This window comes from Rattus norvegicus, chromosome 12 (genome assembly GCF_021556685.1).
Source record: "Rattus norvegicus strain SHRSP/BbbUtx chromosome 12, alternate assembly SHRSP_T2T, whole genome shotgun sequence".
NCBI lineage: Eukaryota > Metazoa > Chordata > Mammalia > Rodentia > Muridae > Rattus > Rattus norvegicus.
Window position 1 is genome coordinate 45,428,779 of NC_141545.1, and position 25,660 is coordinate 45,454,438.

General features: G+C 50.6%; 1 protein-coding gene across 1 annotated transcript; it reads right to left on the reverse strand.

Annotated features, from left to right (window-relative positions):
• Positions 1-144: 144 nt before the first annotated feature.
• Positions 145-22,308, reverse strand: Hrk (harakiri, BCL2 interacting protein). Its single transcript, NM_057130.5, has 2 exons — positions 21,938-22,308; positions 145-5,028 (listed from the first exon to the last, which is right to left on the reverse strand). The coding sequence occupies exon 1, from the start codon at positions 22,281-22,283 to the stop codon at positions 22,005-22,007; it is 279 nt and encodes a 92-aa protein (NP_476471.1). The 5' UTR covers positions 22,284-22,308; the 3' UTR covers positions 145-5,028; positions 21,938-22,004.
• Between the last annotated feature and the right edge of the window lie 3,352 nt (positions 22,309-25,660).

Sequence of the window (25,660 nt, forward strand, 5' to 3'; positions counted from 1 at the left end):
CTCAGACCTTCAGATGCAGGCACACGTGAATACACACAAAACCGGAGGATAAGCGTGCGACCTGATGATCTTCACAGTTGCCATGGTTATCTCCTGGTCTCTGAGGACCCACTTTCCCAGAGAAAATACACAAAGGCCTTCATTAGAGGTGCACGATCAATTTTTTAATAAAAGTGTAACAAATATGTACAAAGCATCCAGGCAGGGAGCCCCCCACCCCTTACAAAAGAGCACAAGGCAACAAGGTCAGGACCCAGACAGAATGTCCCCCCAAGTTACTGCCTCTCCCCCAGTCTCCAAATGCCCTCACAGCCACCTCTGCCATCCATACCGGCTCCTTGACTCTTCCAGTGCAAAGACCTTGGGGATCCAGGGTTGGGAGAGGAGATAGAGGAGAGAGGGGTGGGAGACTCCCCAGGGCCTCCAGAATGGTTGGGACAGTCCGTTTGCACATTAGATACCCCTTACCCTGGAGGTTTCTAAAACTGGAGACAACCTTCTGCTCTCAAGTGTCCCCAAATAAGGCTTGCTTTCTTTTCAGCTAAAGTAGACACTCCCTGCTGGGCCACAGGTTTGTCCCTGCCCTTAGACTAGCAATGTCTGCCTTTGACCTAGAATATCTTGCCTTCACCCATAATGCTTGCTTTTAAATGGGTGACACCAGAGCAGGCACCACATTGGCTTGTGGGGGGGGGGGGCACGAACTCAAATGCAACCCTTAGTTTGCCATTTGGGTGCCCTCAGCTTCCTCGCCTGTAAAATGGGATCAGTGGTACTAACCAATAGGATGGGGCTCTCTCAGGGGAAGCCTTGGGAAGCGCCTCCTGCAGTGTTCAGTGGCCGTGCTCCTGTGTGTGTGTGTGTGGGGGGTGTTGATTATTGTACAAAAGGGACCAATCCTCTCAGTGGAGAAGGAGACAACGTAGCAAAATTTTTAATTGCATTCAGCCCAGAGAGTGGCATGCAGAAAATACTATATAGCAATCTGCCAGCAAGGCTTGGGGTCACAATGGTGACCCGGCAGATCTGTTCTAAATTATGAGCCAGACTGGAAAGGGACATTTCACGGCATCTGGTCTCCAAAAAGGACTGTTGCTGTACCATAACTAAGTCACTTTGCTCAGACGTGGAGGTCTTCAGCTGGTACACGGTAGATGTTCAGTAAATAAGCATCGAGTGAATACATTAAAATGTCAAAAAGATAAACTTTTGGCTAAAGCTTTCAAGAGACACTGTGATGTACGCTTTCCCTCTTGGTGGGGCTTCGGACCAGCTCCTGTGGAAATAGGCTGCGGCCCCTCTCCCCGAATCCCCAGCACCTTCTGACCCCCTGCTCTCCCCAAGTTGACTTCAGGCTCAGAAAAGAAAACAGCATGAACCCGGGAGAGACTTGTGTTCTAACAGTCCACGGTGGACATCCAAAAAGTCCACAACAAAAGCCAGTAATCGGCCCATTCCAGTAATCAGGAGGTGGAGGCAGGAGGATGAGGAGTTCAGGGCTATCCTCTGCTGTATAGAGAGTTCAAGGCCAGCCTGGCTCCGTGTCTCAGAAAACAATAATAGTAATAACAAAAACAAGCCGTCGTCCCCAATAGTGACCCAGGGTCTCCCAGAGATACCTGGGGAGCTCATGCGTGGATCTGCCCCCTCCCCCAGTTCTCAGTGAGCAAGAATGACACTTTGTCAATTTTAGAAACATGACAGTACAGTCAGGTGGCATACAGGACATGAGCTCAGATCTAAAGAGTATCATCAGGCCATTCAAGGCCTCGTTATCCTGTGACACTAGGCTTCAGTCAGTATCCCCCATCAAGGTAGAAAGGAAACAGAACAAGGCTATCACAGAAGTGGGGAGGCAGTCTCCAGGGTAACTGTAAATGGGGTGTGGAGAGGGACAGGGAATGGGGGGGCATGGCCTCCCAGCCCAGGACTGTGGACAGTGGGCACAGTCCTTCCTGGGCTCTCCAAAAGAACTCTGGCTCAAACTCCATCTAGACAAAGGGAAATTGAACCCCAAATGTGGGCAGAGCTCTTGCTTGTGGGGGATGAAGTGAGGGAGAGAAGCTTCCAGAAGGGAGTGGACCTACTCTAGAAGGCTTCAGTCCCACAGACTCCCAGGACTCCCCCTCAGAGAGCAGCCAGCAGCTTTTAGACCCGGGTGGCGCCTCAGCTCCTCACACAACCAGCTCCTTAGCAATGATCTCAGAGGCCTCCCAGTCGGATGGATGCACACACACTCACATGCACGAACACACACACACATACCCACTGCTGTCTGCTGAAACCCAGTATGAGGTCTTTTTAAAATTTATTTCAAAGCCTCTCTCCCTCTTCACAGACTCTACATAGAAGCGAATCAAAATCAATGCTCCTTGGCAGCCAGGGAGAGCAGGATAAAGAGAGGGAGATTGTGCCAGAGCTTCACACACTGTGGAAGTTGGGTTGGGTTTTTTTTGTTTTTTTTTTTTTCAATAACACCAATAACAGAAAGGCTGTCCCATTATCTCATGCAGTCCAAGTAACACCACGGCAGAGACAGTGAGACAACAGTGACACAGCCAGCATGCTTCAATATTCTAATACAAATGTCCATCAAGAAGTCAGATCTCATAGAAAAAACAGGCATTTAAAAAACAACCCCATCAAACCCGGGGCAGGAGAAGCACACTCAAATGAACAGCGTGCGAGCCAAGGCCCAGATTCGACAAATACGTGGTTTCCATTACTACGGGAGAGTATTTACAGAGGACTTGGCTGAGAAGTTCCATTAGGAAGGTCACAGGGTGCCCGGCTCTCTCGGCAACACAGCTTCATTGAAATGAAAATGACCAGAGAGGCTAACCCCTGTGTTTGGAGTTCAAATCCTCCAGGGAGCTATCACTAGCTAACAGGCAAAGCCAGGCTCAGAAAGCAAAACACAGAAAGAGAGGTTTTCTCTCACTCCTCACCCTTTGCGCTGGGTCTCTCCAGGGTCAGCGCGCCCCCCGCTGTGATCTGGACCGTGTGTCTTTAAAGAGGCTGACACCACAGAGTCCCACCATGTTGAAATGTGATGCTTGCAAGGACTTGTTTCCTTGCTGGGAAAGGGACTCAACACAAGCAGAGGGTGTCTTCCAGATCATTCTGTGTAATTCTGGCTGGGCGAGGGCATGGCCTGCTGCCTGCTGCTTCCCCTGCCAGACAGGCTCTCTCCTTTTATTTAGTTTTCTTTGCTGACTTCGGTTCTGGCAGATAAAAGGGGGAGGCTTCAGCATTGAGTTCCCGGTTGTGTTTTTTTGTTTTTTTGTTTTTTTTTTTTTAAGTGGGTTATTCAGAGAAATATAAGGCATGGATTTAAAATGGAGAGAGGAGCCTGTTGACTACAAACTGGGAAAGGGTGCATTTTACTGATCACACTCAGCAATGTTGGCCAGGGACCGGTTCCCTTGAAGCCCTGCGCACCTGAACAACCGATGCTTTCTAGCAGAAACCCTGATCCCCCAGGTACTAGGCAAGTCACCTGCAAATCCAGCCAGGAGAAAATGACGCTCCCCTGGTAGTCAGAGTCCCAAATACCAGATACAGGGCAGGGAGGCTCATGAGCTGAGGTCAGCCTGGGCTCCAGGGTGAGGCCTTGTCTCCAAAATTAGAAAGGAAAAAAAAAGATAAAATAAAAACAAGAGTAACTGTCTCACTGAGCCCAAGCAAGCATCCCTCACCATCTCGGCTACAAAGACCTGGGGGGGGGGGGGGTGTGATACAGTATCCATGCAGAGGAGTAATACCTGTTCCTTAAAAAAAAAAAAAAAAAAAGCCACCAGTCCTGAAGCCGTGAGCCACTGCAGCCAAATGTCAGTCTAGCGCTCAGCTTCGTTATATTTGTGTATATATATTTATATTTATATTAGCCCTTCTAGAAACTTCTGAAAACAGTAGCTTATTCCGTGTGTTTGGGGAGCAGGGGAAATCGGACATTTCATTTAAACGGTCCGCCCCCCTCCCCCCACATCCCCTGCTTAGAAATCACGCTCCGTCAGAACGCAGCTATTTCTTGGCTCTTGAATCTACAAAAACCTAAGCCCTGAATCCCCTTAGGAAATTGGAGGAGTCCACAGCAGTCTCCCAGAGTGCTGCTGCAGGGAGAGGAGGGACTGCCACCTCCAAAGCAGCTCCTGTATAAGGCCCGCCCCTCCCCTTCGTAGCCCTGCCCCCTGGGGGAGGGGCTGCTCTTAAGCCCTGTGAGCACCACCCCTCCCCCCAGAGAGAGACTTTCCAGTGGCAATCTTGTCACCTGGCCCTTTTTTAAAAAAGCAACGAGAGTCTATCCAAAGAGCAAAATAGAAACGTCTCATCCCCTGGCCTTCCCGGTCTGTCTGTAAGACTCTGTCTGTACCAAGAAGGATACACTTAGCACCAAGAAACTGTGAAGAGAAGCACCAGACACACTTGTAGGTAGGGAAAGAAAATGACATCCCGTTTCTCTGGCTATGACCGCCATGAGATCTAGAGAGCTGACTCAACGGGGACAGTGAGAGGCTAGGACATGTCAAGAAATGGAGGGATCCCAGGCTGCCCCCAACAAAACGGGCCCCACGTCCCCTCTGTCTTGTCCATCTTGCCTTCGGCCGCTGAGTTCCCTCTACTCCACACCAGCATCTGTGCTGAGCAGTTGGTCCACACTGAGGCCGATCCCACAGGTCCACGTAAGTTCCCTGCACGCGCAGCAGCAAGCATCTCTCTCCCCTGCCACCCTAGACATCACAAAGTCTCAGAGTTCACATCGCAAGGTTGCGTGGAAAGGAAAGGGACCACGTCCCCCGCAGGCATGCACAGATACGGAATTTTGTATTTTTCTCCTGTTTTGTATATATATAGCTCTATGTAAATAGCACTGAGGTGGCTATCTCTGCAGCTGGACTTCCCGAGGGGCTTCCTCTGCCCGCGTTCCCACCATCAACTCTGTACACTCTTGGCTTCCTTCCGCACTCCGGGCTACTCCCTCAGGAAAACAGGAACCAGCTTCCTCCAAGGACACAGGGTTTCGCCAACCTGTAGAAATAAAGATTTGTTTTTTTTCTGTCAGTGCAGTCAGCTTCAGGGGTGATGTCAGTGTAGAAGGGGAGGGGAAGAGGGGGATTTGAGACACAAAGCTCTGACTGGGAAGGGAAGGACTCCCCAAAGCCAGGCCTGGCTCTCCACAGCCCCAGAGGCTCTGTCCATGAGCACCACACACACACACACACACACACACACACACACACATACATACACACACACACACACACACACACACACACACGCATGCACATACACCTACCTGCTCTCAGATCTGGACATTTACATGAGCATCATCTGTGACTAAAAACAGACTTTGAGCCAGCCGTAGTGACCCACACCCTTGATGCCAGCACTTGAGAGGCAGAGGCAGGCAGATCTCTGTGAGTTCAAGGCCAGCCTGGTCTACACAAGGATTTCCAGCATATCTGGGGCTACATAGAGAAACTCTATGAAACCTAGCATGCCAGAGAGCTCCGGTTTCACCCCTAGCACTGCTGAAAGCAAACACAATCTTGCATGTCTGCAACCCAAACTCTTGAGAGGAGAGGGAGGGGGAGGGGCAGAGGTGGGGGAGGGGGAGGAGAAGGAGGACATCATGAGTATAAGGTCATCCTTGGCCAGGCTCAGAAACTAGGAAGTTCCAGAATAGTCTGTGAGACATAAGATCAGGACTGGAGGTGGGAAGGTGGGATAAATCGAATTTCGACTCTGAAAGTAGGTACTGTTCTCTGTACCAAAATTAAATAAGTTTGATAATTAATAGATAAATGATGGGTATATGATAGGTAAGAAGGTGGATGGATGGATGGATGGATGGATGGATGGATGGATGGATGGACAAGTAGTTGGGTGGTAGGATGGATGGACGGATGGACAGACAGACGGACGGATGGATGGATGGATGGACAAACAAGTGGTTGGGTGGTAGAATGGATGGATGGATAGATGGATGGGTGGGTGGATGGATGGGTGGATGGATTGATTGATTGATGAAAATCTTTCTGCAATTTTTTCCTTTATATGTATGATTACTTTGTCTACACGTATCTCTGTGCACGGTGCTGTGAAGGCCAGAAGAGGGAGTCAGATCCTCTAGAACTGGAGTTACAGACGGTTGTGAGCTGCCCAGTGGGAGCTGGGAATTGGACCTGGGTGCTCCAAAAGAGCAGCCAGTGCTCTTAACCACTGAGCCATCCCCCCCAGCCCAGATTGATGAAAATCTAAGGCCAATTACCCTTTCCCACTTAGGAATGAGTCCTTCACCTGTTCCTCTCACACTTCCACCTGTCCATATTCCAGACAGAGTGACAGACAGTCTGGTTTTCTCACTCACCCGTCATCCCTACACACCCCACAGCCATGGCCCACTGTAGTGCTCCCTGCCTATGGGAAATTCTGGGGCCACTGGAGCCAGAGGGGAAGTGGTTCCTAACCTCTCCTGAAGAAGAGTGCAGACTGAGGAAACATGGGCTATGGCAGCCCAGGGAGAGGCAGCACATAGGCACAGAGAGATCCATCCCTACTGAGAATTGGATTCCAAATAACTAGCCAGACTACCACGAGGCTCTCGGGGCAGGATGTGGGTGGGCGGGTGGGGGATAGAGCAAGCAGGCAACTGAGCGATCACACCCCCCAAACATCAAATCTAGTACATAGTAAACACCACACAGCCTGCTATGGTGAGATCCCCTGAGGAAGGATGGAGTGGTACTGATCCATTGGCATAAATATGAGTGTTCAGAAGACACTTTGATAACGTGACTAACAAAACAGTAATAGTAGGCTCTCTCGGGGGCTGTGGTTTCCCCGGAAAGGGGCTCCTGATCAGGGTTACACAATTAGTCAAGAGTTCCCACCTGTGGTTACAACTGCAAAGTGGCTGTTGGTTGCTGTTATAGCATTGATGGCCATTATTGCTCCAGAGGCTAGAGCACCTCTAAGAACTATGCCTTTTGGAACGCTCAGTCCCAAAGGGGACAGATAGAACAGTCCCTCAGAGACCCAGGGGACATCGCCAAGGACAGGGCAGAGAAAGACTGTAAGAGTTGAGGAGAGAACCTGTAGCAAAAAGACATCTTCTAGACATGACACGGCTGTAGGACTTGTTGATTGGACCCATTGACATTTCGTCATGGATGGGGGCGGAACCTACAAGTTCCCACTGCTCCTAGGAGGGAGGTGTCACCACCTTCAGTGGTGTGGCCACAGATAACTTGCCCTTGCTCCACGGGGTAATTTCTCGCCCGCACTCGGGCTGGTAACTCTAGTTAAACTCAATGGACCATAATGGAGAGAAGACACAGCAGCCTGAGGGGGGCCTTGTTGTGAATAAGGGAGCCAGTGGGGAAAGGGAACTAACTGTTTTCACTATATAAATGTAAGAACCAGTCAACAGAAAGCACAGGGAAAACTTGAACACAGACATTCATAGCAACATGAGTCAAAATCAACAGGTGGAAACTCTCAAACATGCATCCGAGATGGATGGATTAGGTACAGTGTGGTTTGTCCGTGCTGTGGAATATTATTTGGTCATAAAAAGGGACTTTCTACTGATTCTTACACAAGATGAATTAAACTTGGAAATCTTACACTAAGGAAAAACTAGGAAGAAAGCAAGAAACAACATAGTGTACATTTATAAGAAAGATCCACCATACCAGGAAGGTCTCTGCACACAGAAAACAGTGTTGGTTGCTTAGGGCTATGAGCATAGGGCAGTTCTGGGGAGTACTTGCTCATGAACAGCTTATTTTCCTATGTAGCCCAGGCTGGCCCAGAACTCACAACTTTCCTGTCTCCACTTCCCCATTTGAGGATTTGAGGTGTGCACTACCGTGCCTGGCTGAGTTTGGAAGCGAAGGCAAGGCAGGTTATCGGAGGAGGCACAGCCAGGAAGAACACAGCCAGTGACTTGAGAGAAAGCCCACAGATCTTTATTTCCTGGTTGGAAAAAAATCTAGGCTGTTGACTGAATCAGTGGGTGTCTGTGGTGTCTGGCTTCCTGCTGAATGTGGCCAGGCAGGCTCCCTTGATTTGCCCTCTAATCTCACTGGTGAATGTGGGCCAGGTCAGAAGTCAATGCTTGTCATGATTTGCATAAGAAATGCCCCTCATAGGCTCATGTATTTGAACACTTGGTCCCCAGCTGGTGGGGTCTCTAGAAATCCCTTCATGATGGACCACACAGTGTATGATGATATAAACCCTCCCCTCTTCCAGTTGCTTTTGGTCAACCTTTATCACAACAGAGAAGTAGACTGGGGCAGCCTCGGAGAAGACCCAGGATGCAAACAGAGCCTTGGGACCCAGGCAATGGTCTCTCCATCTCTCCGTATACAGGAGGGATCATTAAAATGAACTGGAGCAACAGGAGGGCTCAGGCAAAGGGGGTGGGAACTGTGCCAGGAAGTAATGGGAACTGGGGTTGTGCCGGATGTTAATTGAATGCAGCTGGTGAAAGGAAGCCACCCATGGCTTCAAGATAGAGGAAAAGCTGTGTTCAGAACTGTCACCCCCTGTGGTAGCATCCCCTGGCTTGCCCTACCTGTAAATCATTGAGCATGTGAGGAGTCTAAGGGTTTCCTGAGTTTGTCAGCCAGTTTCCCATCACTGTAACAAAATACCTGAGGTGACTGAGTTATCAAGAGAGAAGGTTTACTCAGGCCCACAGATGTGACTGCATTGCTTTGGAGCTGAGATGTGGGGCTCAGCAAAGATGCTTTCCTTATGATGACCAGGAAGCAAAAGAGGAAGACTCTGGGGTCCCAACATCCTCTTCAAGGTATGCCTCCGATGGCCGGAAGATTTTCCAGGAAGCCCCAGCACTTAAAGGCTCTACCATCTTAACTCTACTAGCACACTAGAGTAAAACAAACAAATGTTCAGTCTTTGGGGGATACGTCAAAGTCACAGCCCTGCAGCTGCCAAAGGGACCGACGCTAAAGCCCATCTAAGCACTGTTTACTGAGTGATATCCACAGACACAGCCCTTGTGTTCCACTAATGAGCGTGTGTCCCTCACACGCAGATGCCATGTGACCGAGTCCCAAAGTCAGAGACTGACTTGGGTGAGCATTTTTATTCTGTGGGTTGCAGGTCTCTCGTGTAGAACAGATCCCATAAATGTGCCCAAAGACCTTAGTGTGCAACCTTCCACCCTTCAGTACAGAACCGCACCCATTACTCCTCCTCCGAGTCTTTTCTCCTTTGCCGAGTGCAGACACACACACACACACACACACACACACACACACACACACACACACACACACACTTACTTGGTATCAAAGTGGTTTGGGGGGTTGTAGGAGATGGAGAGATGTCTCAGTGGTTAAGAGCAATCATTCCCTGCTAGAGAGAACCCAAGCTCCATTCCCAGCTCCACAGAGCAGATCCCAACCCTCTTGAACTCCAGTTCCGGGGAAACATCTCATGCCTTCTTCTGGCCTCCGTGGGTACTGCACACACATGGCGCACAGACGTACATGCAGGTAAACACCCATACACATAAGAATAATAAAGAAAATGCTCAACATTTTTAAAGTTTTTAAATGAAAAAGCTAAGCAATTGTGAAAATCCATCTGGAATTCCTGTGCTTAAGAGGCAGACGGGGGGGGGGGCTGGAGAAATGGCTCAGTGGTTAAGAGCACTGACTGCTCTTCCAGAGGTCCTGAGTTCAAATCCCAGCAACCACATGATGGCTCCCAACCATCTAGAATGAGGTCTAATGTCCTCTTCTGGCATGCAGGTATATATGTAGGCAGAGAACACTATGTGCCCAGTAAATCAATCAATCAATCAATCAATCAATCAATCTTTAACAAGAAAAAAGAGGCAGACAGGGGTTCCCAGAGTGTACTGTCCAGCTAGTGAGCTCTGACTTCAAGTGAAAGACCCTGCCTCAATACATATGGTGGAAGCCACCAGACATAACTGTGAGCCACCAGTGTGCCCACACACAGTGCTTTAGAGTTCCCATTTTCCGATTAGGGTTGCTCCTGTGGTCCAGCAAAACGTGTGGACATACAGACAGCTAACTGACAAACATGATCTAGTACATATGTACTATTACGTATAATTTGACAGAACAAGATGATACAAGTTCTTCTCTTTTCTCTTCTGTTCTGTTCTTTTCTTTTGTGTATGTGTGTTGTGGGGGCTGGGGGTGAGGGCCAGGTTTTCTCTGTGTAGCCCTGGCTCTTCTGGAGCTCATTCTGTAGACCAGCTAGCCTCAAATTTAGAGATGTGCCTGCCTCTGCCTCCCATGTGCTGGGATCAAAGCTACCAGTGCCCAGCTTTTTGTTTCTTTCCTATCTACCTTTCGGTCTCTGAAGCCCAGCACTGTGCTGAATTCCACGTCTGCTCACACCAGTGACCACGGGTATGTCAGCTGCTAGCAGCCTGATGAGTTTGAAGGAGTCAGATGGCGACAGCGCTCCTGATGCAGGGGGTTCAGAGGAAAGCTGTTTGGGATGGCATCCTCGAAGATGAAAGATTGCTCTAGTGGATTCTCATTTTGGTCTCCACCTGAGATTTTCATGCTGGAGACTGAGGAGAGCTAATGGGACTGATAGACCTCTGGGAAAGGTGGCTCCGCTTGGTCCAGCCCATGCTAGCAATCATTAGACGGCCACACAATCTGCTAGAGAATAAACCGTTCTAGCTACCACTGACATTCAGGAGGGCTCCATCAACCTAGAATCAAGCCCAAATGAACTGGGCACTCCTTTCTCTCTTTGATAACATTCCTTCCTCTCTTTGATACCTTTCTCTCTTTGATACATTCCTTCTCTGATACATTCTTTTCTCTCTTTGATACATTCCTCTCTTTGATACATTCCTTTCTCTCCTTTCTCCTCTGCTGAGGCTAACCTCAGACTCCTTCCTGCCTCAAGCAATCCTCCTGCCTCACACTCCTGAGCTTATGCTACTCCAGCTGTGTGTCACCAGGCCCAACCTGGACAGGCCCTTCATAAAGCAGACTAATGGATACGAAGATGATTACGCCCGTATGTGCCACTTGTTATAACACGGCCATGCTTTGACGAGACGTCACCTCTAAGAACTATGCCTTTTGCTTGGAAAGTGTCCAAACAAAACTGTTCGCTGCGAGCTGGTTTCCAGGGTTACAAAGTGGGGAAAGGTGGATGTCCATGGAGGAGGTGACTAGCTCAGTGAGCGGTGCTTCGTAGAGACAAAGGAATGGCTTGCAGCCACAATAAAAGGGTGATGCCTATCTCCCAGTGTTCGCAGGGTGAGATCTCAGTGGATGAGCTCAGGCGCTTAAAGTAGGATCTGCACAGGTGTGCGTGGGCCTGGAAGGAGGACTGCCAGGGAGGGGGAACCTTCAGGTTGAGGGAGGACTGCCAGGGAGGCCCTCACAGGTATGCACTGAAATCCATTGAGCCCCTTCGAGTGAGCCAGGATGAGCTGCGGTCTATGGATGGGTCAGTAACCCATACCAGGGGGTCTTACTGCCATGTGGGCACAGAGACTCAGTGTTGCTAGGACTTTCTATAATTTCAAGAAAAACTGGAGATACAGGCTTCCGGTCAGAGAGTGCCTGCCTTGTAAGTGTTTCAGTGAAATCCTAAATAAAGTAGGCCAGAGGCCGCATTCCACATGGGGGTCATCGGTACCTACCCATGCTTAGGAACAGCTAGGTGGCTTTTAATTTTACCACTGTGGGTTTTCTCTGGGCCTCAGTTTCCCCATCTTCAAAGTATAGGAGATGGGTTGAATGATATCTATTGTCCTAATATCAGGTCTGGATGTTTTTAGAATACTAGTATTTGGGTGGGTCACAGATCTTTTGGGAACAGATCACAACCAGTGCTGGTGTCACTGGGACCCCAGTTGACAGAGGAGCAGTGGGGCCTGGAAGGTAAATGGACATGCTTAAAGTCACACTACTGGTAAATGACAGGTGGGGACTTGAAGTTAGCCTGACTCCAGAATTCATGTCACCCAGATGCTCCCCCTTGAACATGAAATATGGGTGGCTATTCTTTCCTTTTTTATGTAAATGAGAACTCTGGGAGTTGGGGATTTAGCTCAGTGGTAGAGCGCTTGCCTAGCAAGCGCAAGGCCCTGGGTTTGGTCCCCATCTCCGGGAAAAAAAAAAAAAAAAAAAAAAAAGAAGAGAACTCTGTCTTCATGCACAGCAGAAGAGAGCACCAGATCCCATTACAGATGGTTGTGAGCCACCATGTGGTTGCTAGGATATGAACTCAGGACCTCTGGAAGAGCAGCCAGTGCTCTTAACCACTGAACCATCTCTCCAGCCCATGGGTGAATATTCATTCCATGGGTGAATTCTTAATGGTGAAATCAGAATTGATAAATAAGTCCCATGCTTTGCAACAGGTGGTGTTTCTTTCATTTCGTTGTTGTTGCTGGTGGTAGTGGTGGTGGTGGTGGTGGTGGTGTGTGTATTAATGTGGGTTTTGTGAGGCCTGAGGGGTAATGTTGGATGTCTTCAATTCCTCTCCACCTTAGTTTTTTGAGACAAGATCTCAGGGAACTTCAGCAAGCTGTCACATTGCCTGGGTGGTCAGAAACTTCAGGGGTCTGCCTGCCTCTGCCTTCCCAGCTCTGGGATTCCAGGCATTTGTGCAAAGCCTGACTTTTGCATGGGACCTCAGAATCCAAACCTGGGTCCTTTTGCTTATCTGGCAAACTCTTTATTCACTGAGCTGGATCCCCAGCCTCTACAGGTTGTATTTTACATCTGGGCTGGTTTTCAGAATGGCAGTTCTGGAATCCATTCCATTGTGTTCAACAAGCCCACTAACAGCCATTTCCCCATCGCTAATATCCTACGTGGGTCAAGTCCCCAGTACTAGAACTAACATGGTAGATATTACTCATGGCCTTAGGGTCAGATAGGCCTAAGGGAAACTCTCCAAGGTTTTAGGAACACAGCCCTGACTTGGGGTTATGTGCCCTCCCCCACTGGCTAGAGGTATAGACCTCCCAGAGAAAGATAGGCATTGGGAGTCAAAGGCAGGCAGGTATCTAGGAGCTCGGGGCCAGCGTGGTCTACATAGAGAGCTCCAGACTAGCCAGGGCTACACAGTGAGGCCCTGACTCCAAAGATTCCATAGGAATGAGAAAAGCCAGAGTCAAACTGATGGGTCCCTAATGTTCCCAGGCCAGGGGTGGGAATGAGAGTGGGTGAGACACAGGAGTGACTGGCAGTGTGAGGCTAGATTCTAGACACACACTCATGGTAGAGACTCAGAGAGTGCTTCTGGATTCTTCCATGAGTTTATGTTTTCTAGACGGTCTGTGTGATTGCACATGCTGACCGCTGCTTCTGTACCAGAGTTCCACGTGTGGCCGTTTTTAATCAGCATCTGCTCAGAGCAGGGCGTCCTTCAGCACAGCGCAAACACCTGGACAGGGGAAGGCAAATGATAAAAGAGCCAAAGGAGGGGGCTGGAGAGATGGCTCAGCCGTTAAGAGCACAGATCTGCTCTTCCTGAGGTCCTGAGTTCATATTCCCAGCAACTACATGGTGGCTCACAACCATCTGTCATGGGATCCGATGCCCTCTTCTGGTGTGACTGAAGACAGCTACAGTGTACTCATATATAATAAATAAATAATTCTTAAAAAAAAAAAGCCAAAGGAAAACAGTACAGACCAACCCTGGAGTGTCAAAGGGAGCCACAAGGATGGGCCAGCGAAATGGCTCAGTGGGTGAAGGTGCTTGCCACCAAGCTTGAAGACCTGAGTTTGATCCCACAGAGCCCCATGGTGAAAGGAGAGACCTGACTCCAGCAGGTTGATCTCTATTCTCCACACCTGGGGTGTAGACACCCACACAGACAAAACACACGCAAACACATACATACACACTCGTATACATACATATGTACATACATACATACACAGACACATGTATAATACATGCACACGGAGACACAATATATACACATTCAAACTAAATATAATCATTTTTTATTTTTGATCTCTTGAGACAGGGTCTCACTAGGTAGCCCTGGCTGTCCTAGAACTCACTTTGTAGACCAGGCTGGCCTCGAACTCACAGAGATCTGCCTGCCTCCACCTCCCGAGTGCTGGGATTAAAGGCATGGGCATGAACATGCCCCGCATTTTTTTTGTTGTTGTTGTTAGTGTTCGCTTTGGGTTTTGAAAAAATAACTTTAAAGAAAAAGAAAAATACTGTAAATATGAAGAAGTCTGTGCTGTCGACATTAACCCTTTGTATTTGCAGCTTCTCCAACGGCAGGTTCTTGTGCCAGTGTATTGAAACAAGAAACAATGGGCACCAGCACCCAACACAGGCAGGGGTTTTCGTTGTGTTTCCCTGAACACCCCCATCTGTGCAGGGAGACTCTAAGTATCCTCTCAATGACTTAAGCACACGGGAGAGAGCCACTGGTGATGTGTGAATGCCACACTGGTTTGTGTAAGGTTCTTAAGCCTGTCCGCCTATTGATATCCCAGGGTTCCTGCAACAGGCCTTGGCCCATAGAGGGACAAATGCATTTTAGCTGCGATGATCAGCACTGTAATTCTAGGACTACAGTACGAGAGGCAGGAGGATCAGAAGCTGAAGTTCATCCTTCACTTAAGGCATTTGGGGCCAGCTGGGCCTATAGGAGGCTTAACCACCACCACCCCCCCCCACACACACACAAATAAGCTTTAAAAGAATTGAGTTTTGTGATTAAGATTGAGCCCAGGGATTGCATAGGCTAAGAACATGTGAAGCCTGGAGCTAGCTACCCAGCCTGATGTGTTGGTAAAAGCAAAAAGCAAGTGCTGGAGATGTCTCAGATACTCAGGGCACAGGCTGCCCTTGCAGAGTACATGGCTTCGGTTCCCAGCACCCACACAGCGGATCCTAATCTGTAACTCCAGTTCCAGAGGGCTCTGCCTCCTTCTTCTGGTCTCTTTATGTACTGATGTATGGGGTGCCCAGACAAACAGGCAGGCAAACACACATAACACATAAAATAAATATATATATTTTTTTAAGCACACTGCCTGCAGGAGCCACCCTCTCATAGGACGTGCTCACACTGTCTACAAGATGCTATTTGTCTAGTAAAACACATGTTATCTGGGTCTCTTAGAACTAAGCCATCTCTGCTTAGAACAGCTGCAGGGGAATGGGTTTATTTGGGCTTTTGGTAACCTAGGCTGGATTGGGACTGCTCTTAACTCAAGTGACTCTCAGAGCTGGGTCAGAAAAAAACCAAAGCAGCTTCCTCCTGGCTCCCTGCTCACTTCTTTAAAGAGTTCTGAGTGGGGCTGGAGAGATGGCTCAGAGGTTAAGAGCACTGACTGCTCTTCCAGAGGTCCTGAGTTCAAATCCCAGCAACCACATGGTGGCTCACAACCGTCTGCCCTGCCCTCTTCTGGCCTGGGCATACATGCAGGCAGAAAGATGTATGATGTATGATGTATGATGTATGATGTATGATGTATGATGTATGATGTATGATGTATGATGTATGATGTATGATGTATGATTGATGTATGATGTATGATGTATGATGTATGATTGATGTATGATGTATGATGTATGATGTATGATGTATGATGTATGATTGATGTATGATGTATGATTGATGTATGATGTATGATGTATGATTGATGTATGATGTATGATTGATGTATGATTGATGATTGATGTATGATGTATGATTGATGTATGATGTATGATTGATGTATGATGTATGATGTATGATTGATGTATGATGTATGATTGATGTATGATGTATGATTGATGTATGATGTATGATTGATGTATGATGTATGATTGATGTATGATGTATGATGTATGATGTATGATGTATGATGTATGATTATTACTATTATTATTATTATTATTATTATTATTATTATTATTATTTCCGAGTCACCAGTTTCCATGTCAGAATCTTATGCTAAGTCTGCTATGTTGTGAGGGAGCCCAGGCTTCAGGAGAAGGCTCTGACTGACAGCTCCAGTTCTTGCCCAGCCTCAAGATTCCCTCATCGCAACCCAACCACTCCACAGCAGGAATACTGCATCTCTGACTGTGCCCTGACCGGTTTCCCACCCCCACCTCCCCGCATGCACAGTCTAATGAAATAAGCATGGGAGTGATTCATTACATAGCCAGATAAGCCTCTTCGCTCTTGCCTGCCTGTTCCCAGTAAAATATCTCCCAGGGGCTGAGGAATGGCTCAGGCACTAAAGCGATCGATCGCTGTTCAGTCATGAGGACCCCGACTTCAGATCCTCAGCACCTGAGTCAAGAGTTGGGCGCCAGGGTGTGCACCTGTAACCCCAGGACTGGGGAAGGCAGAGGCAGGTGGAGCTCTGTAGCTAGCCAGCATAGCCCATCGGTGAACTCCAGGTTCGATGAGAAAGCCTGGCTTTAAAAATGAAGTGGGAGAATGATCAAGGACTCCCATGCTGACCTGGATCCTCTATACCTGCACTTGTGTGGACACACACACACACACACTGTGTGTACACACAAACGCTTTAATACTGTGCCTAGCACACAGTAGGCAGGCAGCAATGGTTAGTCCAGGGTTAGGGTAGAACAGTTGGGTCCCACCGCTGGGTCTATGGTTTTCCTCCCCAGCACCATAGAACACTCCTGCCATCGACAGGAATAGTAGCAGAAAATAAGAGAAAGAGGGAAAAAAACAACCAGTGATGGATTTCTCTCCCCAGTGCATAGCTTTGCAGCAGGGACCAGCAAGTCACCAGGGGCTGAGCAGCTCTGCTTCCTACAAACATTAGTGGTGCGCAGTGGGGAACAGAAGCTAGGTCCCTTCCTGCCTCTAAGGTACATCAAAACCTAGAAATGGATGGCTGGATCCCCTTGGCTACATCTGGGGCATATTTAAGTATCCAGTGAAGCTGTTTCTGCTTCCATGGGTAACTCTGGCACTCGTGCACTTGTGGCGTGCACTGGGCATGAGAATGACTCAAAGACAAGGATACCATGTGACCAGAAAGCTGGGCCTCTGGCACATCCCGGCCCCTTCCCCAGGGTTCACCCTTAACAGCTGTCCTCCTGCATCGACTGTCTCCCTCCCCTGCCAAGCTGGAGCCCGGGCTTTGGTGAGCCCAACACAATCTTGGCGAGTGCCGAGAGGGCAGCCGGCCTGGTGCACCTCCAGATTTAACCACTTAATCCCCAGACCGACCAGCCTGCCATTAATCCTTTAAGGTTTCCCTATTATCTGTTACCTCCCTAGTCACTGACCACTGCTGGTGCCCCCTTTCTCCTCTTCTAGTCCCTAGGCAAGAGCCCGAAGCTCTTCCCAGGTTCCCCTCTCTCAAAGACAGATCCCAGGGCCCTCCTCCCCCTCCTCCTCTCGTGGCAGGCAGCTCCCAGCTCCCTCCCTCCCCACTCCCCACACAGCCTCTTTTGTTTCTCTCCGGTGTCTTTGGGCAGTGACTAAGGTTACCTCACACCCATCCTCCCCCTGGCCTCCCCAGCCATCGAGGTGCAGAACGTACTGCGCACCCTCCCACTCCCACCCCCGCCCCACTACCTGACCAGGTGTCGCCCTCCTTCAGCCCCCTCTGCCCCAAGCCAAGGCAAGAGGTGGCTAGCCCATCAAAGCTCAAAGCACCAGCTCCACCTCATACTTTGCAAAGACTCAGATCCATGCTCTCTCTGCCTCAGTTTCCCATTTTTGAAGTGATAAGAATGATCCTAGCCATTTTGAGTGGACTGAATTAAGAGCTAGGGCAAGCACTGGCCTTAGCACCCCTCCCCCCAGCCACGCACCCTGGAAGGTTCTCCTTTATGGCCAGGTTGAGCGCAGCTCTTACCGACCCACAAAGGACAGGTAACCAAGTCTGGTGCTAGGGTTGGAACCCAGGACATCCTACAAGCTGAGCAAACCCTTTAGCATTGAACTACACTCCCAGCCCTTCTGGTTCCTAAACCTACCTCATACGTATGCAAATTCAGATAACGTTAATCCAGGTGTGCACACGGAGACCAGAGGTGGAGGTCAGACACCTCTCTCTCTCTCTCTCTCTCTCTCTCTCTCTCTCTCTCTCTCTCTCTCTCTCTCTCTGTCTCTCTCTCTCTCTCTCTTTCTTTCTTTAAATTTCTAGAGTCCTTCCCCACCTCCCAGGTCATTTTAACTCAGCCAGCTGGCCAGGGAGTGTCAGGGTCACCTGTCCCTGCCCTCACTCCACCCCTCCCTCTAGAGCACGGTGTGTGTGTGTGTGTGTGTGTGTGTGTGTGTGTGTGTGTTACAGCCTTGGGTCACCCCACTGGACAAAGATACAGGGGAATCCAAACTCCAAGTCCTCGAGAGCCTGCACAGCAAACACTTTACCCACTGTCTTAAACTGACTTCCCCAGAGGGCTTGGGGCAGGAGGATGGCTCAGGAGGCACAGACATCACCACCACCGTGCCTGACCACTTAAGCTTGATCTCCCGGGAGATGCTCCGAGGAGGAGAGAATCCACTCATGCAAGCTGTCCCTGGGCCTTTGCACTTGTGCCAAGGCCCTTGCATGCCCACACACAATAAACAAACAAGCAAGCAAGCAGTTTGTCAAAAGAATGGTGCCCTTCACTCCAATGACCATGGTAGACTATGGCCAAAGGTGGAAAAAGACCCAGCTGTTAAATGCTCAGTAGTGGTCATGGTAGCTCAGATCTGCAACATTATTATTATTATTATTATTATTATTATTATTATTATTATTATTATTTTGATGCCATGATCCATTACCAAGCCACACAGGAGCCCCAGCCCTTACAGTCACCCCAGAACAGTAAGGATTGTTCATTCAACCATCTTAAAGTTACCTGTGCTGTCAGCTCATTGCTATTGTCCCCATTTCAAGTATGGAAAAACTGAGCCTTGTGGCTTTGTTTCTTTTGTCCCTTTTATTGGTAACTTTGTGGAACAAATGTTACTGGCTCACAGCTGGGGCTCAGAACAGGTTTGTTGGGCCACTAACACTGGTTAAAGCTAACCTCCTGAAAGATGTCCCCCAGCCCAACACCCTCCCGGAGACACACAAAGTAGAACAGAGCATTCTCCATCCCCTCCAATGCTGAGGTAAGGGGAGAGCATCCCACATCCAGAACCCAGACTTCATCTTCTTAGCGGGCTTTCCTGGCTATAGCCAAGTAGGGCAGACTGGGAAATGATGGGTGTGGTCATCTTGTCACAGGATGAGGTAGAGAGCCCAAGCCAGTGTGGGAGAACACCGACATGGGCTTGAGGGGTGCAAGGGACCGTCTGGAGGAAAGCACTTTCAGGGGTCCGGAACACCAGAGAAGTGAGAACCCTGATGGGTGTGGCAGTTGGAGGGGAGGGGGATGCTGTATGCAGGAGAAACCTGGAAGTTGCTGGGGGCAAGAGTCAGGGCACAGCCTGGAGCAACCTCTGGGACAGACACCAGAGCTAGGATAAAAAGTTAATTCTAAGGCTAAAGTTATCTGCTGTCTCTTCCGCACCCCACATCCATACAGCACCACCGGGCTCCATTTTCAGAACTTTGAACTTCTCACCCTTGTCAAGGCGCAGAGTGGAACACCAGGTCCGTCTGGACCAGAGTCTCTTTTTCCCCGGGTTCCCTGAGCACCCAAACTACTGACAGGTATGCACACCTGTACAAACTCTCTCCCTACCCCCGAGTCTCAGCCTCCTGGGTGGAACAACACTAACAGAGAATCTCTGCCATCTGGCCTGTACTCTAAGACTCCAGGGTTAGCACCCCTCCCCACCTCCACCCCCACTTCTATTAGATTTCCTTTCCTCCCCATTTACTTCCGCACCCTTCCATTTCTCCCCCTCCCCATGTCCCCGCTCCTCAATTCATAACCAGTTTCCCCTTTCCTCTCTCACCCTCTTTCTGCCTCCTCCAAATGCCCACATTTAGGGCGTCAAATCTGCGGCACCCTCCAAAATATTGGTCTCACCCCCGGGATTCCGCAGCAGCGGTACTTTTGAAAAGAAGAGCGGAGAGGAGGCGCGCATGGGACCTCCCTGGGCGCAGGGCGCACGGCGCACGGAAGCGACAGTTCTCTTCGCCAGAGCCCGGGCTGCGCGGGCCCACGCGACATCTGTCGCCCGCGCTCCCGACTCACACCCCGTTCACCCCCGCAGCTCTCCGGGCGCTGCCACCCCCCACGCTCCGGCTGCCGCCTCTCCCTGCGGCGCCGCGCCAGCTTCATAAGGTGTCTGCGCGACCGCGGGGCTAGGCTGGCTGGGATCAGCGCGATATCTCAGGGTCTCTGGCTACCCCACCTGTGATCTTCTTATCTCGCCCCACTCTCGGAAGGTAGTCTAGTCCCGCGCCCCAGCTCCCACACTCCGTTTCTCTGAAGCCTCTCCACTCAAGAACCTAGAAAGGTGATCCCGACACTTCTTACCCCCACTCCCCACCCCCAAACGCCTAGCAGGGCACCTGACACACAGGGGGTGCTCACAGGTCGCCCTACCGAAGACCAAAGACCAAAGACCCACCTACAGGCTCCGGACACATCAAACGTTAGGTGCCCGGGACCCTGTGTGTCTGTCCGGAGCACACAGCAGGCGCCCATACCTTACACCACGGCTAGGGAGGTGACAGGAGGCCAAGCTGTAAACCGCGACACCTCGTGGTAAATGAAGCAACAAAATTACCCGGGAGATGGGACCCTGAAGCGCGCCTGCCTTGGGGAGAGGACCAGGACCTAGCCATGAGAAACTTCCACGGGAGCGGGGGTGGGAGGAGTGAGGGTCGTAGAAAATAGGGGTCACAAATTGCAGCCCCCTGAGGAGAAGGGAGTTGACAGTGAGACGTGGAGACCCGGTCAGTTTGGAATGCCAGGCGGCTTGGAAAGGGTTGAGGACTGGAGAACCCGTGGTGCATAATTAGGGGAGGCTCTTAGTTCGGACTGGTGAGGTCCTTCTGAGTGTGTTTACTGGGGTTCGATTGTAGTGGCTTATGTCCTTCTAAAGCCACTACGCTGCAGAGGAAAGAGGGGGATAGAGGAGGGGGGAGGGAGGGGGGAGCGGGAGACAGATAGACACAGAGAGAAGACAGAAAGACACAGAGAGGAGAGGGAGAGGGAGAGGGAGAAGAGTATGGAGAAGGAAGGGGAGGGAGAAGACGTGAGGGGCAGCTGGAGAGAAGAGAGACGGCAGACTGCAGAAAGTGAAAACGCGAGAAAGTGGGAAGGTACAGCAGAGCTAGACAAGGAGAGGCATGGGGAACAGGGGTGTGGGCCAGAGGATGGTGAGAGGGGGTGCGAGGAAGAAGAAAGTGAAAACAGTGAAGAGATAAGAGAGTGAGGGAGACAAGAGAGGGGAGGGAGGATGGGGAGGGGGAAAGGGTGAGGGGAGTGAAGAAAGAGTGAAGACAGAACAGAGATGGAAGAGTGGGAGGGAAGAGGGGGGAAAGAGGGAAGGAAAGAGGGAGGGAGGAGAGGGAGAGGAGGAGAGGAGAGGAGAGATAGAAAGTAGAGGAGAGAAAGGAGAGGGAAAGAGAGAAGGAGAGAAGAGAGGAGGGGAACAGAAGGAGAAGAGAGAGGGAGGAGAGGGGAGAGAGGAGAGAGAGAGAAGAGAGAGGGGAAGAGAGAGGAAGGAGCGAAGAAGAGGGAGAGAGGAGAGGGAATAAAGGAAGAAGAGAGGTGAAGGAGGGAAGGAGAGAGGAAGAGAGAGGAACGAGGGAGAGAATGAAGAAGAGAGGAAAGGAGAGAGAGAGAGAGAGAGAGAGAGAGAGAGAGAGAGAGAGAGAGAGAGAGAGAGAGAGAGAGGGGCGCGGAGCAGATACTCAGGTTCTGGACCGAGAGGGGCAGAGGGCAAGCGAGGAGGAGGTGACCGGGTCCGCAGCTCCCTGCCGAGGAGCCCTGGCTCCCGCTCCCTCTGTTGCTCTCCCGCCCGCTCGTCCGCGTACCTGTTGCTCCGTCCGGGCTGGGTCTCGGCTCCGGTCCCCCCCACCAAGAAGGCCCCGCGCGCGCCGCCTACGCGCTCCGCCTGCCGAGCAGCCAGGCCGCCAGCGCCGCCACCTGCGCGGCCGCGCACAGCCAGGGCCAGCGGGCGCGGAGCGCGGGCAGCAGCGCGGGCAGCGGGTCCCGGGGCCGCGCGCGACGCCTCATGGCGCGTCGGTGCAGCTCGTCGCCCAGCGCCTGCAGCCGCAGCGCGGTCACCTGCGCCGCCGCCCAGCGCAGCCCGGGGCGAGCGTCGCCGCAACCGCACACGGCCGGGGGCCCGCGGCCGCGATGCCGGGGACACGGGCACATGGCGTGCGGAGGAGCCTCCCTGGACCCCAAGTTTCGCTCTGCGCCGCGCGTTTGTTGTGCTGACGGCGCTATTATTAATTAAAGTGTCACATGGTGGAGGGGGCGGGGAGGGCGCGGGGAGGGGGTTACATCATCCGGCCCGGGGGGTGGGGAGTGTGTGCAGGAGAAAAAGCCGAGAGGTAACTTTTAACCCTCGAGACGCCGGCAGGGCGGGGACAGGCGGGGATGCGGGGCTTCGAGGACGCTGGCCCAGGGCGTCCGCTGTCTCATTTCCAGGGCTGCGGGAGGCTCCAGATCGGACATAGCTTGGAAAGCCAGCTCAGTGCACACTGTGGATGGAGCTCCAGGAGAATTCGGCTGTTATAAGAAAAGATGCCCGGGTTGTTGTGAGGCTTGGGTGGTGGGAGGCAGGGGGATTCAAGCCGACTTGACCGGTTTCCGGGCAGAATCCGCACCTGTCAGCTTTCGGGTCGGTGCACACATTCCTGACACGAGTTCACACCCCCTTCTGGTGACCTGACCTAAGCGCACCCGGGGTGAGAACCTGAACCCTGAAATGAAGGCGGGGGGTGGGGTGGGGTGGAGGGTGAGGGCAGCGTAAGGATCGGGACTGGAGGGGTTGGACTCCAACTTGGGCGAGTCGCCTTTGCACTCAAGACACCCCCCAGCCCTAACCAAGAACATGGTTTTAGAGAGAAATTCTTGCTGCCCGCTTGCTTTGTGAGTTTTATCTTTCCTAACCGGGTCATGGTTTGCTGGCGACTCTGTTAGGCGCTGGCTTGGTGCCTAGTGAGGTTACCTAACCCAAAGGAAGACCAATCTAGTTCCACTCCAGCTCCAGCCTGGGAAGTCCTCTGGGGGAAGGAACGGACCAGCAAGAGGGAGCTTCCAGGACTTCTTAAGGGTGCTAGACCAACCCTCCACGTCAAGGCCACTGAAATTTGGGCAGCTCTAGGATTGGGACCTGGACGAGAAGGGGCCCATGAGGAAGCTTCCTTGGCCCCTTCAGACCTGCAGAATATTGGTTGTTAAGGCCTGGTGAGGTCTCTGGTCCCTTGGAAAAGGTTCTTCATGACCATGAACTTGGTGGAGTAGCACCCAGCAGTAATCCTCCAGTCCCAGGACTACAGAAGCAGAGGCAGGGGGAATCACAAGTTCAAAGACAACTGGGTCCATATAACGGTTTCAGGCCAGCCAGGGTTACAGAGAGAATCTTATATTTAAAGGGTCGAAGGGATGACTCTGTGGGTAAGGGTGATTGCAACCAAGCCTGATGACTTAATTCCAGCCCTGTGAATCCGTGTGATCCAATCTGTGTGATCCAAGGACAGAACTGATACCCACAGGCTGTCCTCTGACCTCCACATGCATACTAACCTATGTGTATGCACTTGCATAAAATAGACAGATAATAGATAGATAGATAGATAGATAGATAGATAGATAGATAGATAGATGGATGGTAGAGATAGGGAGATAGATGGATAGATAGATAGATAGATAGGTAGGTAGATAGATAGATAGATAGATAGATAGATAGATAGATAGATAGATAGATAGATAATAGATGCTAGCTAGCTAGATGGATAGACAGACAGATGTGTTTAAAAAGAAAACAAAAGACAAAAAGCTATGAACTCACCCTTTTCAGTTTTGTGATGTTATTATTACTTCTGTTTTGTTTCAAAAAAAAAAAAATCCTGGGGCTGGGGATTTAGCTCAGTGGTAGAGCGCTTACCTAGGAAGCGCAAGGCCCTGGGTTCGGTCCCCAGCTCCGAAAAAAAAGAACCAAAAAAAAAAAAAAATCCTGCATTGTAGTCCAGTCTGCCATTTAACCGGAAACTCCCCTGCCTCACCCTCCTGCACCCTGAAAGACTGACAGGCCTCTGCAGCTTGACCGACTTTCAGCAGCATCAGTGACTGCTGGCCCCCTTGGCAGCTGAAGTGACTGTCAGAGGTCAGCACAGCCTGGCTGTCCCTCGCCTTCACCCAGTCTCGGTCATTGTGCCTTAACTGCCCACCCTACTGAGGACCTTCCATGCCAGCCGCCTGTCAAGGTCGAGGCTTGTCCTGCTTCAGAGAATCTCTTGGTGCCTTGTTTTCAAGATGAGGAAGCCAAGGCCCCCATTCATGAGTCTTCTTGCCCAAGAGAGGGGTTAGTGCAAACCAGAGCCTGGCCCTGAACTAGAGCACCCTGTAGCGGGCTCAAAGCTCTAGCTGTGGTTTAACATTGGCCCCTGTATTCTGAAACTGATAATACCTCCCTCCCAGGACTAGGGCCCAGATTAAATGAAAGAACTGTGTGCCAAGCGCCTGGCACGAAGTGGGTTCAAATAAACCTTGGTCCTCTCTGCTTCTAGCCAGAACTCCTTACCCATCTCCCGGGACTCCCCCTCCCTAATCCCAGCCATCCCTTACAGAGGGCAGCTGAACCATTGCCCGGGTGTAGTGGTCCAAGATTGAAGACACAGTGTCTATTTGAAAAGCCCTTTGGATTTAAATTGAGCAACCCCCCCTCCCTTTTAATCTTCACGCTTTTAACGGCTCACTTCATGGACATTAATTTTAATGGGACGATTATTACCCTGTTTGGAAGCCTGCCCCTCAAAACGCTGGGCTCACAAGGTGCCACTGGGTTGTCTCCCAGCAACTTGGATATTTTTGAAGCAGAGAGACCATACAGCTTTGGCAGTGGGGAGGAGAGGAGAGGAGAGAAGAGGTTTATGGGAGAAGAGGGTCAAAGGAAGGCTCCTGTCTCTCTCCATCACTGAATCAGAGTCTCTAAAGTTTGTTCATACCAGTTACCCTGACCCTCTCTGCACTTGGCGAGCTGGACCTTGAAATTTAGCCTTTAAAGTTTTCATTTGCGCTCTCTCTCTCTCTCTCTCTCTCTCTCTCTCTCTCTCTCTGTGTGTGTGTGTGTGTGTGTGTGTGTGTGTGTGTGTGTGTGCACATGTGCGACATGGAGTACATGTGGAGGTCAGAGGACAATTTGCAGGCTTAAGTTCTCGCCTCCCACTGTGCGGGTCTCGGGGATTGAACTCCTGTTATCAGGCTTGGTGGCAATCACCTTTATCTACTGAGCCCCAAGATGGACCCTTTTTGAAGTCTCCATTTCTCTAACTGAGAGGTAAACATGACATCTGTATCAGCTCTCTGACATCTCATGACATCTGTATCAGCTCAGGACTCTTATAGGCCACCCCACCCCCACTAGCCCTGAGCCTAGCATACGGTGTTGATTTAATAAAGGAGCCCAGGCCTCATAGCACATGCTCGTCATTTCTGCTACTCAGAGACTGAGGCAGGAGCATTGCCAGGACCTTTTGCACTACAGAGTGAACTGAAAGCTAACTTGGACAGCTCACTGAGGCCCT